Genomic DNA, 17,653 nt, shown 5'->3' with positions numbered 1-17,653 from the left:
TGCCTATGATTCATCTGCCTAAGCCTCCTGAGTGCTGGGATTAAAGGTGTGCACCACCACCACTACATTGCTGGGCTAAAGTTCTTGCCTGATTTGGAGCACAAATGAGACTTTTCATAGATTCTCTATGTCAAGTAAAATGTGCTAACATTTGGTTATTTTAAACAGTTTGGCTTCAAAGGCCAGACTGTTGTTCTCTCTCTGTCTCTCCTTTTCCCTCCCTCCCCTACTCTGTGTGTGTGTGTGTGTATTGAAATAAGTTCTTGCTATGTAGCTTTGGCTACCCTAGAACTCACTGTGTAGTCCAGGCTGACCTCAAACAGAAATTCACCAGCCTTTGTCTTCCAAGTGCTGAGATTTGAAGTGTGTAACACCATGCCTGGTCAGAGTCTTAAGATTTTATGTGTGTGGGTGTTTTACCTGCATGTCTGTCTGTCTATGTACCACTTGTGTGCCTGGTGTCCAGGGAAGCCAGAAAGGAGTTGGATTGCCTGGAACTGGAGTTAGACATGGTTGTGAGTCACTCTGTGGGTTCTGGGAATTGAACTCATGTCCTCTGGTAAAAGCAACAAGTGCTCTTAACCCTGAAAATGTGCTGATGTTTGTGCAAGCACGGGAGGAACGAAAGGGATCTCTTCCGTGCAGTTCAGAGGCTGTGTTACCTAAAGCGGAAATCTAAAGGACAGCAAGTCACACAAGCTGGAGTTTTGTTTTTATAGCACATACAGGAAGTCCAGGAGTGGGCAGTGCAGGCCACTGTGGTGGAACTCATGCGCCCGCTAAATTCTGCCCTTGCCCTCCTCACTGCATTAGAGGCTGATCTTTCTTAAAAAAAAAAAAAAAAATATATATATATATATATTTATACAATATTCTGTCTGTAAATAAGTCCTCACCTATCTATGCTCCTACTACTAACTCGCTGGCTAACCAACTTGGCGGCGGGTGGCATCCTGACTTCTGCTGTTGCTTCCCTGTCTGCGTGAGGAGACATCTATTCACATCTTTCCTGGATTAGCATCACACGCAGTGGCAGAGGGCAGTCCCAACCCCAGTGTCAGATCCAGGCAAACACATCCAGGCCTGGCCTTGTTCACACTAGGGCAGTTCTGCTGGGCCATTTCTGCATCAGAGGCTTCCATGGTGCCTATTAGCGTGGGAATATTATAAATAACTGAACATGAATGACTTGGTGAATTAATTCTGTGAACTCCAAACTATCAAATCTTGCTATTTATGGAATAACTTGAATAATCTTTTTTTTTTAAAAAAGATTTGTTTGTTTGTTTGTTTGTTTATTTATTATGTACACAGTATTCAGCTTCCATGCCTGCAGGCCAGAAGAGGGCACCAGATCTCATTACAGATGGTTGTGAGCCACCATGTGCTTGAACTCAAGACCTCTGGAAGAGCAGTCAGTGCTCTTAACCTCTGAGCCATCTCTCCAGTCCTAACTTGAGTAATCGTATACTTATTGTAAAAAAAAAAAATTAAAGTTTTAGTTTAAAACCTTCTAGATGATTTAACTGGCAAACTCTACCAAACATTTATAAGTAAATACCAATTCTGCATAGTATCCTCCCCAAAATAGAAGAAGGGACACTTTCCCAGCTAATTTTTTTGAGGTCACACAGCTTTTAACCCCAGCACTTAGGAGGCAGAGGCAGGCAGATCTACAGAGTCTGGTCTACAGAGTGAGTTCCAGGACAGCCAGAGCTACACAAAGACTTGATCCCAGATGGTGCTAACTGGGAAGTAGTGGGACTTTTGAAAAGTGGGGCATTGTGGAAGGTTCTTGGGTTCTTAGCTTAAGAAAAATATGTGATGCTCACGGAGTCCAAAAAGGCGTCAGATCCCCTGGAACTGGAGTCGCAGATGGTAGTAAGCCACCGTGTGGGTGCTGGGAATTGAACCCAGAGTCAGCTGGGAGAACTAGTGCTCTTAACTGCTAAGCCATCTCTCCAGCCCTGGTTTGATGCCTCTGAAGGGGACTGTGGGATACCTATCTTCCTCTTCCTCTTTGTTTTGGCTTGTCTGACTCTTCAAGCTTCATGTGTTCCCTGAGGGGACTCTAACAGATCTGAGCAGCGCAAATGTGGTTCTGGCAGGCCGTGCCCTTCTCCCCCATTCCCTCTGCCTTGCTAAAAGCCATTAGGTTACATTCCTGAAACTAGCCACCAAGTTCTATTCCCTTATTTGTCCACTTCCTCCTCCAAAGGCTGACCACCAAGGTCCAGCTATCGAAGTGTTGAAGTTCAGCAATCAAAAGCCCCCTCTGACTCACCTAATTAACATGCCCAATTAAAATGAAACATCTCATCCTAACTTGAGCTTTCCCCTTTTCACTTTATTTATTTATTTTAATTTTTTGGTTTTTTTTTTTAAATATTTATTTATTTATTTAGTATACAATGTTCTGTCTGTATGCCTACAGGCCAGAAGAGGGCGCCAGACCTCATTACAGATGGTTGTGAGCCACCATGTGGTTGCTGGGAATTGAACTCAGGACCTTTGGAAGAGCAAGCAATGCTCTTAACCACTGAGCCATCTCTCCAGCCCAATTTTTTGGTTTTTTGAGACAGGTTTCTCTGTAGCTTTGGGGCCTATCCTGTAACTCACTCTGTAAACCAGGCTGGCCTCGAACTCACAGAGATCAACCTGCATCTGCCTCCTGAGTGCTGGGATTACAGGCGTGCACCATCATCTTCTGGCTCCTTTTTTTTTTTTTAACCTGTTGGCTCTTTATCTGGAGGCAGTCCTTTATCGTCGTCTCGGTCCCTGGACAAATATCTCTGACCCCTCTTCTTTGTCTTTTTCTCCTTTTCCCTCACCCTCTATCTCCTGTCTTTGTCTCTCTCTTTTGTTTTTGTTTTTGATTTTAAGACAGGGTTTCTCTGTGTAGACCTGGCTATCATGGAACTCACTATATAGACCAGGTTGGCCTTGAACTCAGAGATCCACCTGCCTCTGCCTCCTGAGTGCTAGCATTAAAGGTGTGTGCCATCTGGTTTGTCTTTGTTTTTTATTTTTTGCCCTTTGTCCTTGTGGGGAAACTAATCTCCTTTGTGCTGATAACTTGGTCTTGGGGGTACCTTTCACACCCTGTACCAGAAGCCTAAAAAAATGGGGCTGCTGGATCCTGGGCAGAACCCACAGGCCTGTAAGCCCAAATAAATACTTTCTTAGTGCCTGAGCTGTAGCTCTGTGATAAAGCATTTGCCTAGCATACGTGAGGCCTTGGGTTTGAGCCTTAGCCCTGCCGAAAAGCCAGATTCAAACCAAACCCAGCAACAACTAAACTAAAAAAAAAAAAAACAAACTTAGCAAAAGATCCCAAATCATGACTTGGAGACTTAATATTAGCCATGATTGCTCAGGTTAGTTAGTGTAGGCTCGTTTCTTGCTAGCTCTTTTAACTTAACCTGTTTCTCTTTATCTACCTTTTGCCTCAGGACCTTTTGCTTTTCTTTCCTTCTGTATTTCTTACTCTCACTGCTTCTCGTGTCTGACTGCCTGGTGGCTGCCTGGCTTCTTGCCCTGGGTGTGCCCCTCTCTTTCTCCTACTTCTCTTCTCCTCCCTCTTCTCTTTCCTCTCAAGCCTAGATTTCGTCTATTTATTCTCTCTGCAGCCTTGCCCTGCCTGTCCTTTTCCTGCCTAGCTATTGGCCATTCAGGTTTTTATTAGACCAATCAGGTACCTTAGGCAGGCAAGGAGAAACAAATGCAACCCATTCTTACCTAATTAAGCACGCATCCTTACACGGTTAAACAAGTGCAGCACAATGAAATATAACACACCTTTACATGGCTAAAGTCATATTTCAAAACATAAATGAATGCAACACATTTTTACCTAGTTAAAATAATATTCCACGACAGTTCAATGTCATCTTTAGCTACATAGCAAGTTCAAAGCTAGCATAAGCTTCATGAGATTCTGTTTCCAAAAAAGAAAGAACAAAACCCTAAAATAACAATGAAAAAATTAATAGGAAATGCTTTCATGTGCTGGAGTGGTGGTTCAGTGGCTAAGAGCACCGATTGCTCTTCCAGAGGTCCTGAGTTCAATTCCCAGCAACCACATAGTGGCTCACAGCCATCTGTAATGAGATCTAGTGTCCTCTTGTGGCCTGCAGGCATAGATGCAGGGAGAACACTATATACATAATAAATAAATCAATCTTTAAAATAATGAAAGAAAATGCTTGAGCCATGAAGGGTGGCACACGCCTTTAATCCCAGCACTCAGGAGGCAGAGACAGGCAGATCGTTGAATTTGAGGTCATTCTGGTCTACAGAGCGAGTTTCAGGACAGCCAGGACTACACAGAGAAACCATGTCTCAAAAGTCAATCAACCAATAAATTATTCAATCATATAAAATAAATTTTAAAAAGGAAATGCTTGTCTTTAATGAAATATTATGTATTTCACCGCTGAAGTTTTTTTTTCACAGTGCAGATACTGTGTAAAATATTTGGCGCTGCCAAACACTGCTATATATCCATGAGCACACTGTATTTAACTGCTATACTTCCATGGACACACTATCTTTAACTGCTATACATCTGTGGACACACTATCTTTACTGAGGATATTCATCACTTGGGAGACAGCTACAGAGTTCTCTTAGATCCCCCCTTGATATTTCCCCTAAATGCGTCATTGTGCCCTGGATTATTTTTATCTGAGATGTGGGTGGCCGCTCTTCACTTGCTTGATAAATACATCTAGACATACGGAAACCACTTTCATTTTCTCATGGAAAAACTGACAAACCATGGCTGCTGTATCTCTGATCTGAGCTCAGAATATATTCAGTGAGGATTTGTATACCAGTGGATGTCTCATGGTAGCACAGGAAGTTCGCAGCAAAACACGACATTATTTAGGATTCAGAATTGCTTCTTTCCCTCATGACTTTATAGAGTACAGATGTTAGCTACAAGCCCCATGGGTTTGCTTTCTTTTTCCTTAAAGATTATTTTTATGTGCATTGGTGTTTTGCCTGCATGTCTGTCTGTGTGATGGTGCCAGATCCCCTGGAAGTGGAATTACAGACAGTTGTGAGCTGCCATGTGGGTGCTGGGAATTGACCCCAGTTCTCTGGAAGGACAGTCAGTACTTTTAACCACTGAGCTGTCTCTCTGGCTACCTTAGTTTTGCTTTTTAAAGTCTGGGTTTAATTCATCAAGAAACATGAAGACATAAGAGGAGACAAATATTATTATTTTATTTTATGTGTATGGGGATTTTTCTCGCATGCATATCTGTGCCTGCTGCCCACAGAGGCCAGAAGAGGACATCGGATCCTCTGGAACTGGACTGACAGGAGGTTGAGAGCTGCTATCAGGGCTGGTGACAGCACCTGGTCCTCTGGAAGAACAGTCAAAGTTCTTAACCACCGAGTCATTTTTCCAGGCTCAGAGAAAAAGGCTTCTAAAGGGAAGAGGGGATAGAATGTGTGTGGCATGAAACCAGAAGGGGTCTGTTGGGGAAGCGAAGGGACCAGCAGGAGGGAGGCAGAGGGACTGCAGTGTTGGAAGAGAATTAACCAGAACAAGGACCTGGTGTGGTATGTACCTATAGTCAAGTATTTGTGGGGTGGAGGCAAGAGCATCGGGAGTTCAAGGCCAGGCTCAGTTACATAGTGAGCTTGATTTTTTTTTAAAAAGAGACCTGTAGATTTTTTTTAAAAAAATATTTATTTATTTAACCTGCATGCCTGCACATATACCAGAAGAGGGCACCAGATCTCATTATAGATGGTTATGAGCTACCATGTGGTTGCTGGGAACTGAACTCAGGACCTCTGGAAGAGCAGCTAGTGCTCTTAACCTCTGAGCCATCTCTCCAGCCCTTGTTTTGTTTTTTGTTTTTCGTTTTGTTTTGTTTTTTTCAAGACAGGGTTTCTCCGTGTAACTCTGGCTATCCTGGAACTAGCTCTGTAGACCAGGTTGACCTCAAACTCAGAGATCCACCTGCCTCTGCCTTCTGAGTGTTGGGATTAAAGGCGTGCACCACCCCTGCCTGGCTATGTAGCGAGTATGAGAGCAGCCTGGGCTGAATGAGACCTTGTCTCAAAACAAACAAGCAAGCCATCACCCCAAGAAAACCAAGAACAGGGTTGGGGCTCAGTTGGGAAAGTGCTTGCTCCACAATAGTGAAGACTTGAATCCAGCCTTTAGCACCCATTTAAAAGCCAGGGGCGGTGACACAGATGTGTCCTTCAAGCACTGGGGAGGTGGGGACAAAAATCCCCGGGACTCGATAGCCAGTCCGTTTAACTGAATTGGTGAGCTTCAGGCCAATGAAAATCTAAAGACAGAAAACAAAGGTGGGGCCTGTGAGATGTCTGGCGGGTAAAAGTGTTGGCCTTGTAACTGGGACAACTTGAGCTCAGTACCAGAACCTGTGTAAAACAATAAATGGATTAGTGTTCCTATGTAATCCTAGCACTCCTATGGAGGGAAGGGGCACAGAGAAAAGAGAATTTCTTTGTAGTTCATGGGCCAGGTAGCCTAGAGCATGCCGCATGGCAGAAACAGAGAGACCCTATCTGAACAAGGTGGAAAGAGAGAGCTGAGTTATCCTCTGACCTCTGGCAGGTACACCTGAACACACACACACACACACACACACACACACACACACACACACACCACACGGAGGTGGGGCTCATAGGCAGAGTGTAGTGGCCTGTGCCTTTGATCCCAGTCAGCACTTGGGAGGCCAAGGCAGGTGGGTCTCTGAGTTCCAGGCCATCCTGATCTATGCAGCAAGTTCCAGGCAGCCAAGACTACACAGAAAGACTCTGTCTAAAAGGCAAATCAAGGGGTTAGAGAAACGGCGCAGATATTAAGAGCCCTAGCTGCTTTTCCAGAGGTCCTGGGTTTGATTCCCAGCAATCACATGGTGGCTCACAACTTTCTGTAACTGTCGTCCCATGGGATCTGATGCCTCCTTCTGGTGTGCAGTTGTACTTGCAGACAAGACACCCTAAAACATAAAGTACACAAATGAATAAATCTTTAAAAAACATACAAAACACCAGCAACAAAACAACCCCCCAAACAATACAAGACAACAACAATGAAACAATTGAGCCAATTAAAGATCAAGAACACAACGGAAGGAGGACAGCTTCTGAGGAATTGATCTAAGGTTGACCTACAGCGTCTATACATGCATGTACATCTGAACACACATGTGCCCCTGCACATACAGAAGCATGCACGTGTGTGCATGTGGGCACACACACACACACCTGGATGAAAATGTCAAAAAGGAAACTCATTACTATGCATACTAATTGTATTTATTTATATATTTTTATAACTTTAAAAACAAGGTTTATTTATTTTATTTTATGTGTCTGTTCATTTTGCCTGCGTGTATGTCTGTGCACCACATTCATGTAATGCCTATGGAAGTCAGAAGAGGGTGTCAGATCCCCTGCAGTTAGACAGTTGGGAGCTGCTATGTGGGTGCGGGGAGCTAAACCTGGGTCCTCTGGAAGAACAGTTAGTGCTTTAACCTCTCAGCCTTCTCATCAACTCCTTGCCTCATGCTAATTTAAAAAAAAAAATCCTAAAAGATCGAAAACTCTAAAAATGGAAAAGAAACACGAAGGCAGGTGTGATAGTTTGAATGTAATTGGTCTCCATGAGCTCATAGGGAGTGGCGCAATTGGGAGGTGTGGCTTTGTTGGGGTAGGCGTGGCCTTGCTGGAGGAGGTGTGCCACTGAGAGGGTGGGCTTCGAGGTCTAACCTATGCCCAAGCCACACCCAGTGTCTCAGTTTACTTCCCGTTGCCTGTGGCTCTAAGTGTAGAACTCTCAGCTCCTCCAGCACCGCGTCTGCCTGCACACCACCATCTCCCGTCATGATGATACTAGACTGAACCTCTGAGCGATAAGCGAGCTCCTCAATTAAATGTTTTCCTTTATAAGAGAGTTGCGTGGTCCTGGTGTCACATCACCATAGAAACCCCAACTAGCACGGAGGTAGAATACAGTCTCTTCTCAGGGGTCAGTGTTTGATACTAGTAGCCACAAGTGGTTTTTCTCGTTCAGAAATATTTTTTAAAGTATTTTTTTAAGACTTATTTATTTGTTATGTATACAACATTCCTTCCATGTATGCTTGCATGCCAGAAGAGAGCACCAGATCTCATTATAGATGGCTGTGAGCCACCATGTGGTTGCTGGGAATTGAACTCAGGACCTCTGGAAGTATAGTCAGTGCTCTTAACCTCTGAGCCATTTCTCCAGCCCTCGTTCAGAAATTTTGAATCTTGTTTCAGTTAAATGTTCTCACTGCTAAGCCGTGGAACCCCAGAGTGGTTGGGCAAGGCAGCTTATCCAGCTTTGATTTTGACAGACATTCATGGAATTGATGATGGCTAAATCGACGATGCTAAGTAGTTTCCTAGTGGCGTGCAATTCCACGGTTTTCTATAACTCACCTGTTAATGGATACGGATACAGTGAGAAGCCACAGGCTTTAAGCACCACATGCTTTGTTTGTGATGCTGAGATCAAATCCCCAGGGCCTTACACAAGTATTTTGTCTCTGAGCCTCAGCCCAAGCCTTTCGTTTCATAAGCTTGTCCCCTTAAGCCTTCCACTGCCCCCCACGCCGATTTTCGTTGCTCTCAGGCTTATCACTTCTAGGAAGAGTCCGCGTCAAGTGGTGTTGAGTTTTGGTTTTTCTTTCCCTTCTACGACAGATTTCTCATTGTTTCACACACCCTATTTATAGCCCATTCTCAGCCACTTCAAGCTGGTGTCTGCCCTGTCAGTGGCAGCAGCTGGTTTACACTGGCTCGGTCTGTCAGCTCATCAGGAGCCAAAGAAAACCCCTTGGAAACATTCTTCTTGTTCTAAAATTGACTGTTGGTGTTACCCCCTTAATGTCTTCCATTCTCTGGGCAGCCGTTTTAATTGAAAAGCTGACACTGTTTGTTTTCTCTGGACACGTTTCTCCAGCTGCTGCAATCAAGCTGATTTCATTAAAGCCACTCCCGGCAAGCGCTTCCCTGGTTTGGTTAGCAAAGGAACAAGTTGGAAATTCATTTTCTCTGCAATCTCATTTTCACATTTTGGTTTTTGAAAAAGTCCGCTGTGATAAGATATGCACTGAACATTTCCAGACTTTCTGAAAACCGTTTTTCTGCAAGCCCGGAAGATGGTGCTTTGCTTTACCTGCTAATATTGATCTATCTTAATTTCTTTCAATTTCTTTATTACTTTGTATGTATGGGTGTTTTGCCTACGTGTTTGTCTGTACACTACATGCATGGAGTGCCCTTGGAGGCCAGAAGAGGGTGTTGGAGTCCCATAAACTGGAGTTACGGACAGTTGTGAGTCACCATGTGAGTGCTGGGAATTGAACCCGGATCCTCTGGAAGAACAGCCAGTTCTCTTAACCACAGAGCCATCTCTCCAGCCCCCTTTTTTGAGGGGGCGGGGAAGAGGTTATTGTGGTTCCAGCTCAAGGAACAGCTCACCCTGGCAAGAGACCAGGGCAGCGGGAGCCTGAAGCAGCCGGTCACATTGCATCTAAAATCAAGACACCCTGAATTAAGCCAGTTGCTGCTCTGTTCCCTTTACTCACTAGTACAGCCAAGGATCCCCTTGCCTAGGGAATGGTTCTGCCCTAAATTAAGACGGCACCCAGTGACCCTTCTCCCAGATGATTCTAGATTCTGTTGCGTTGACGGCACTAATTTTACACTGATAAATTGTGATAGCAGAAGAAACGATGCACCCATCCTGGTGCCCACTAAAAATAAATCTTTAAAGAATTATTATTTTATGTCTATGAGTATTTGACTGCATGTATGTCTGTGCACCACATGTATGTAAGCCAGAAGAGGGCATTGGTTTCTCTGAAACTGGAGTTTGGGTGCTGGGAATTAAACCCAGGTCCTCTAGGAGAGCAGCCAGCGCTCTTAACCACTGAACCATCTTTCCAGACCCCGAAAGATGCTTGTGGAGGTATGAGAACTTTCTGTGGGAAGCAACTAGATTGGAGTGGTGTAAAGAGATGGGTTATAGCTGGGCGGTGGTGGCGCATGCCTTTAATCCCAGCACTCGGGAGGCAGAGGCAGGCGGATCTCTGTGAGTTCGAGGCCAGCCTGGTCTACAAAGAGCTAGTTACAGGACAGGAACCAAAAAAGCTACGGAGAAACCCTGTCTCGAAAAATCAAAAAAAAAAAAAGAGATGGGTTATGTGGATTTGTAGTGTGTGGTGGACCCTCCCTTCCTAGCCAGGGACTCATCACACAGGGGCTGAGAATACTGGCTGTCAGAAGCTCCCCCACCCCCGGTGCTTGTGTCATAGATGCCTCTGTGACCTCATCACTCTCTCCTATCAACTCTCTCGGCAGGGCCAGAGCAGGAGGAGAGCAGACCGGGGTGATGGAAACATCTAGCCCCTAACTATGGGTAATTTAGTAGAATGTAGCTCTGAGGGGGGTTCAGTCATTGTTGTGTGATGTTTTTCACTCTTTTGGAGTTGGGGGGCCCACCACCCAGCGCCCAAATAAGCACATACAGAGGCTTACTTCTAGTTGTGAATGCCCAGCCTTAGCTTGCCTTGTTTCTTGCCAGCTTTTCTTAAATTATCCCGACTACCTCTTGCCGCTGGGCTTTTATCTTTCTCTATTTCTGTATCCCTTCCTTTCCTTCTTTCTCCTTGGCTTCCTGTGTGTGGCTGGGTGACTGGTCCCCGATGTCCCCCTCTCCTTGTTCTCACGCTTTTCGTTCTCGTTTCTCCTTCTATTTATCTTCTCTGCCTGCTGGCTCCTCCTATCCTTGCTCCTGCCTCACTATTGGCCGTTCAGCTCTTTATTAGACCATCAGGTGTTTTAGACAGGCAAAGAATCACAGCTTCACAGAGTCCAACAAATGCAGAATAACAAAAGTAACACGCCTGAAAATAATATTCTGCAACAAACCATGCCTGCCTAAAACAGGGCATTGAATGCTTCTAAGAGACTGACCTATCCAGATGTGTTTCACCCTTGCACAGGCAGCGTGCAGATGAGGAGAGCTATGAGTGGACCCAGTATAAAGCTGTGAGCTGCCTTAAAATGTTATGGGATTTATGGGTGTGACTGCTTTTGTTTGTAACTCCACTGTGTGGGTTTTTTCATGTGACCTTTGTAGGTGGTAATGTTATTCACAAGTCTAAAGGTTGGATATATTTGATAGGATAGGGTAAGGTCTCCTAGTTACCATAGTTACCTCCACATCCAGTATTATCAGAAAGGCCAGAAATAGCTGGGTGTGGTGGTCCACAGCTTTAATCCCAGCACTCGGGGAGGCAGAGGCGGGAGGATCTCTGTGAATTCAAGGTCAGCCTGTTGTTGGACAGCCAGAGCTACATAGTAAGGCCCTGTCAAAAGTAAGCAAGCAAGCAAGCAAGCAAACAAACAAAAAAGGCCAGGAGTGGGGTCTTGTTGACTGGGAACCAGGAAAAGCATTCTTACCTTTTCCCCTGTTTTCCTCCCAGATACAGAAAGAAAACTTTAATATTGATCACACAGGCCATGAGCAATCCAAATGCCTGGGAGGCGGAGGCCAACAAATGGCTATGAATCTGAGCTAGCCTGGGTTACATAGTGAGTTTCAGACCAGCTTGGGCTATAGAATGAGAGACAGTCTCAAAAAAAAAATAATTATTGGACTGGAAAGGTGAAGATAGATAAAGGCAGATAGGGTACTCATACACATAAAATAAATCTTAAAAAGATAAATTATCATTAGAGAAATGAAGCACATTCTAAGCCTGTTATGTGCTTTGTATGTGCAGGCGTGTATGTTTGCAGTGATGTACCTGCTAACTGATGTTTAAGCTCCTGATAACATGGGTGGGCGACTTTTCTCTGGTAGGTTGTTGAACAGAAGGTTCTGGATCCCAGAGAGGTGGTCCTTCCCAAGTGAATCTTTTTTTTCTTTTAAAGATTTATTTATTATTTTATGTATATGGTGTTCTTGCTTTCTCTGCATGTACTCCAGAAGAGGGGAGTATCAGATCCCATTACAAATGGTTGTGAGCCACCATGTGGTTGCTGGGATTTGAACTCAGGACCTCTAGAAGAGCTGCCAGTGCTCTTAACCACCCAAGTGAACCTTAAAACCATTTCACTTCTAAATCTTGGTGTCTTGCCCTGGACTGACCAACGGGAAAACCCATGGAAAATTGGGTGAGGTAGCTTGAGCAGATGTGCCCCTGTTTTACTTATAAGCACATGCCCAGGCACTCGGGTCAGATTGATGTATTCATGCTGACAAATCAGCACCTACCAGAGGTAGGCCAACCTCGTTGGTCACCTGGGTACAGCTGTAGCTTTGCCCGGTCCCGCACCACCTTAATGGAAGATCAGGATTCCTGTCTGGTACACCCTGACCTTCCTGCGCGTCCTAAGCGGTCTTTTCTCTCTTGCAAGGCCCAGAAGTTACCGCCATGACAGAAACATCCGCAACTGTGCTCATCCAAGCATGGTGGCGTGGCACTCTGCTGCGACGCTCGCTGCTGTATGCTGCCCTCAATGCGTGGATCATTCAGTCCTGGTGGAGAAAGAAACTGGTGAGCTTGCGGGAGAAGAGACGGCAGGCGGCTCTGGAGCTGTATGCTAAAAAAACAAGGGCAATTGTCAAACTGCAGTCATTGTTCCGGATGTGGCGCATCCGCCAACGGTACTGTCGCTTACTAAATGCTGCCCGCATCATCCAGGTTTATTGGCGTTGGCATAATTGTCACACTCGTGGCTTTATCCAGGGCGACTATGAAATCAAAGAAAATCGACTTGATATTCAACTCGAAATTTCCCTGGGCTCACAGGCATGCAAGGTGCGGCAATGCATAACCCTACCAATAAAAGAGTGACCAGGTCTGCTACCCCCGTGTCCTCAGCTCTCTTTGTCACTATTGAGTTAGCACAGCAGATGCCGGGTGCCGGGCAAATCAACTCTGAGGGACACAACTGAGGAGGAGCCTCAGTGCTGGAGGATAAGGATCTGGGATGGATTAGTAATGTCTGTCATGGGCCGGGGGCGGTAGAATTTCAGGTTTCCAGGTACCTCAGTTCCAGGGACAACATATCTCCCTTGACAATACAGCATGCAGGCCTGTATTTTGGGGCTTTGTGTTTGCTACAAAGTTTTAAGACTTATTTTAAAAATCATGGTAAAAATTTGACACAAAGTCATTATTTTAACTATTTAACGATTTAAACAATTGTGCAATTGTCACCTTCCATCTCCATAACATTTTCATCTTGCAAAGCTGGAAATTTCTACCCATTAAATAGATTTTTTTTTGTTTCTCCCTTCAGCCCCGAACAACTTTTGTCTCAATGCATTCAAATTTATATATGTGGGACCTCTCCCCTCCCCCCCCATTCTGGAAAACCCACACAAAACCTATGTTGTTGTGACTGGCTTATTCCAAGTTCATTTGTAGCATGTGCCAGGGTCGTCCCCCCGCCCCCCCAAGACAGGGTTTCTCAGTGTCGCTTTGGGGCCTGTCCTGGAACTAGCTCTTGTAGACCAGGCTAGCCTCAAACTCACAGAGATCAGCCTGTCTCCGCCTCCTGAGTGCTGGGATTAAAGGATTGTGCCACCACCACCTGGCCAGGTTGAATAATAGCCCGGAGACTGCATAGACTGCCTGTGTCCATCGGTGTCGCTCTGCCTTTTGGCTGTTTGAATAATGCGGCTATGGACACAGATGGACAAGAAGCTCTTTCCTTCTTTTTAAAAAGTTGTGTGTGTGTATGTGTGTGTGTGCTATAGTGTGTGATATATGAACGTGTGTGTAGTATATGTGTATGTGTGTATAAGAGTCTGTATGTGGTATATGTTTGTGTGTAGTATATGCATGTGTATATGTGTGTACATGTGTGTGCATGTGTGTACATGTGTATATGTGTGTATATGTGTGTACATGTGTGTGCATGTGTGTGCATGTATGTGATGTAAGCATGTGTGTATTGTGAGTCTGTATAATGTGTGTGTTCTGTGGAATAATCCTTCTGTATACTGTGAGCATATGTTGTTAATAAAAAGCTGATTGGCTGATAGCTAGGCAGGATTTTCAGAGAGGGAGAATGCTGGGAAGAAGGGCAGAGTCTCGGAAGTCATGGGTAGGATGCAGAGAGGAGCAAGATGAATGTGCTGTGCTGAATGAAGGTACTGCCATGTGACAGAGGGAGGAAAAGAAATATGGGCTAATTTGAAATGTAAGAGTTAGCTAGTAACAAGCCTAAGCTATCGGCCTAGAATTTATAATTAATAATAAATCTCTAAATGGTTATTCAGGAACAGCTGCTGAAACACAGAGAAACACTGCTCACAAGTATATGCATACATATGTGATGTATACGTGTGTGTTGTATGCATACATATGTGCATATGTGTATATGTGCATGTGTGTATGTGGTGTATGTGGCAAATGCACGTGTATGCATGTGTGTGTGAATCTGTGGTGTGTATGTGGCAAATGCATGTGTATGTGTGTATATATGGTGCAAACATGTATGTGCATGTGAGCATGTGGTGTGTGTGTGATGTTTGCACGCTCATGCACAGACACAAGGCTACACTTAAACTCACTCTGTTGTTGAGGGTGAACTTGAACTTCTGATCCTCTTCTGCCTCCTTCTCTCCAGTGCTAGGATCACAGGTGTTATCACCACACCTAGTTGTGGGCATGCTTGCCTTTTGAGACCTGTCTCAGTGTGTAGCTGGCCTTGAACACAGATCCTCTTGGTGTGCAGATCCTCCTTTGAGTGCACGTAAAGGAATGGAAAACTTTCATTCCCATAAAACCCCAAGCATGCGGGATTTCAGAAGCTTCATTCATAACTGCCCAAATTGCAAGCAACCAAGATGTCCTTTAGCATAGGAGGGGTTCAATAAACTGTGGTACGTCCCTCAAGTGGGATTTTATGTGGTGTTAAGGTGAGTAAGGCATGAGAACACATGCAAGAACTTGCATGCACGTGACTCAAGGAAAGAAAGCTCCATACTGTGTGCTTCCGCTATGTAGTAGTCTAGAAAAAGAAAGCCAAAACCAACCAAACAAAAAACTATGGAGGAAGTAAATAAAGTAAATGTCAGAGATGGAGGCTTTTTTAGGGGGTAGAGGAGGGAGTGGTATGTGGTCCAGGATTGATTTGAACTTGCAGTCCTCTAGCCTCTCCCTCCTGAGTGCTGGGATTACATGTGTGCATGCCGTAGCTGAGGACAACGGAATTTTTTGCTGTCAGTTTGTAGGCTTATTATAACAGAGGTACTGTTCTGGTGGGGGTGTTGCTAATGAGCGAGGCTAGGAGTGACTGGGGCCGGGGGGGGGGGGGAATCTACGAACTTTCAATTTATTGTGCACTTAAAACTGTACCAGAAAGTTAAAAAAAATAGCAATAAAAAACTAAAACACTTCTAGGCTGGTGAGAGGCTCAGTGAACTGTCACCAAGCCTGGCGACCTCATCTTGATAGCGAATGGATTAGACCTGCCTGCCCGGCTAGTGAACACGTGACATCTTTCCTCTGCTGTCATTTAGCTTGTGAACACATTTTCCTTCACTGATCCTGCTGTACTTTGGTGTTTCCTATCAATATTTTAAATTTTCAGTATATAGATCTGCATCTACTCTATTAATTATCCAAATTAATTTTCTCTTTTTCTTCTTCCTTCCTTTCTCCCTTCCTCCCTGTTCCCTCTTTTCCTTCCTTCCTCCCCCTCTTTCCACCTTCCTTTTTGGGTAGGGTCTCATGTAGCTCAGGCTAGCTTTGAACTCACTATATTAAGTTATATCCTTAAGTTAAGGATGACCTTGAACTTCTGACCCTGCTGCTTCTACTTCCCAAGTGTTAGAATTACCAGCACGCACCACCATGTCTGGTTTCACGTGGTACAGGACTTTGTGTGTGCTGGCTGTTCGCTCTACCGATGGAACTACCCCACGTACTAAGTCTTTTGCTTTGGGTAGATTTTTATTTGTATTTAGATTTTTGAATCTGTAATTTCAAACCTATAATCTGCAAACAAGAGCAGTTTTGCTTCCTCCTTTCCTGTTTCTATGCCTTTTATTTCTCTTTATTGACTAATTGCATGGGCTAGAACTCCCGGTACTATGGTGAGCAGCTTTGAGAGTGGATCGTGTCTCACTTGCGGTCTTGCAGGGAAATGGGGGTGGGGTAGAGTGTGCTCGGTTACTATTATGCTAGTTGTAGGGTTCTCACAGAGTCTCTTTATCAGACTTCTAAAATGCTCAAGAATTTTCATCATGAATAGGTGCTAAGTTTGCCACGTCATTTTTCTGACCTGATTAATATAGTCACACGTGGACTGATAAATTTTAATGTTTAGCCTTGTTTCCTAGAGTTAAATTTGGTTGATAGGGATATATAACCACTTTTATATATTTTTGGGTTTGATGTGTTGTTTTTGAGTGTGATGAGACATTTTATAGCCCAGTTCTAGGTGACCAAGTACTTAGGGTGCTGGACACCCATCAACCTCATGGATCAATCTAGGACAGTGTTCTGGGTTTGCGGTCTCATGCTAGTGAAGACTCAGATACTTGTGGGAGTCTGAAAAGCAGAAGCAGGCTTTATTAGAGTTACAGAAAGTGGGAAGCCCAAACTTTCAAGAGTGGAAGGGGCTCTCACAGAAGTTAAGAAGCCATTGAACTTCCTGGTCCAGTAATTCTTAGAGGGCTACTGCAGAAACTGGAAACCCGCTGAGGTAACTGTGGTTTGGTCTCTGCGCTACCATGGACAGAGACGCTCGGTGCAAGTCTTCCTGGCCCACCCACGGACCTGATCTTTACTGTTCCTCCAGTAGGGGTAGCAGAAGCCTCTTCGTCATGTCTGATTCTGACTTTGTTAGTAGTTGTCTATGACTGTCTGCTGGCCCTTAGACACTGGCTGGCATTGTTACCTCCAACTTTGCAGGTGTCTCAATTGCTATTAACTAAACTAAGTACTTTTGCTCCTCAAACTTTCCAAGAGGGCTGGAGATATGGCTCAGCGCTTAAGAACACTCACTGATTTTCCAGAGGACCTAGGTTTGATTCCAGCCCCCATATGGTGACTCACAATCACTTATTACTTCAGTTCTGGGGCATTGATTGCCCTCTTCTGGCCTCTTTGGGTACTAGGCATACATATGGTATACAGACAAACATGTAGGTAAAATCAGACAGACACAAAGACAGACAGACAGACACAAAGTCAAATAAAAACCTACCAAGAACTAGCTGTGTTTGCTTAGATAACTCTTTGTGTATGAGATGGTCTGGGTTCTCTTTCCTGAAATAGGAGTGAGGTGGGGGGTGGGGGAGTTTTCTTAGAAGCTCACACTTAAAGTTACAATTAGCTGCATTAGAAGCAAGGCTATGTGTCTGGACAATGGTGCCTTCCTTGTGCTCCTCAGGGGACACATGGTTGTGCACACCCAGACTCTTCCTCGGTGTCCGGACTGCCGTTTTAACACTGCATCTTCCTTCAGCCACAGCCTCCATTCTCCAAACCTGTGCGAGTAACCTCATTTTCCCCATGGACTGTCTTTTTATACCGTGAGCTGGGAGCCATCTCTGCCTCGCTGTTGAAACACTAATATTTTCTTGTGGGTTTTG

At 44.6% G+C, this 17,653-nt stretch overlaps 1 protein-coding gene across 1 annotated transcript; it reads left to right on the top strand.

The window, feature by feature from the left end:
- Nucleotides 1-11,873: 11,873 nt before the first annotated feature.
- On the top strand, nt 11,874-12,896 carry LOC142846714 (IQ domain-containing protein F5-like). Its single transcript, XM_075967547.1, has 2 exons — nt 11,874-11,895; nt 12,457-12,896. The coding sequence occupies exons 1-2, from the start codon at nt 11,874-11,876 to the stop codon at nt 12,894-12,896; spliced, it is 462 nt and encodes a 153-aa protein (XP_075823662.1).
- The last annotated feature ends 4,757 nt before the right edge of the window (nt 12,897-17,653 follow it).

The sequence above is a fragment of the Microtus pennsylvanicus genome, chromosome 3, assembly GCF_037038515.1.
Source record: "Microtus pennsylvanicus isolate mMicPen1 chromosome 3, mMicPen1.hap1, whole genome shotgun sequence".
Lineage (NCBI taxonomy): Eukaryota > Metazoa > Chordata > Mammalia > Rodentia > Cricetidae > Microtus > Microtus pennsylvanicus.
Note: the sequence above shows the minus strand (reverse complement) of the source record. Positions and strands in the feature narration are given on the sequence as shown.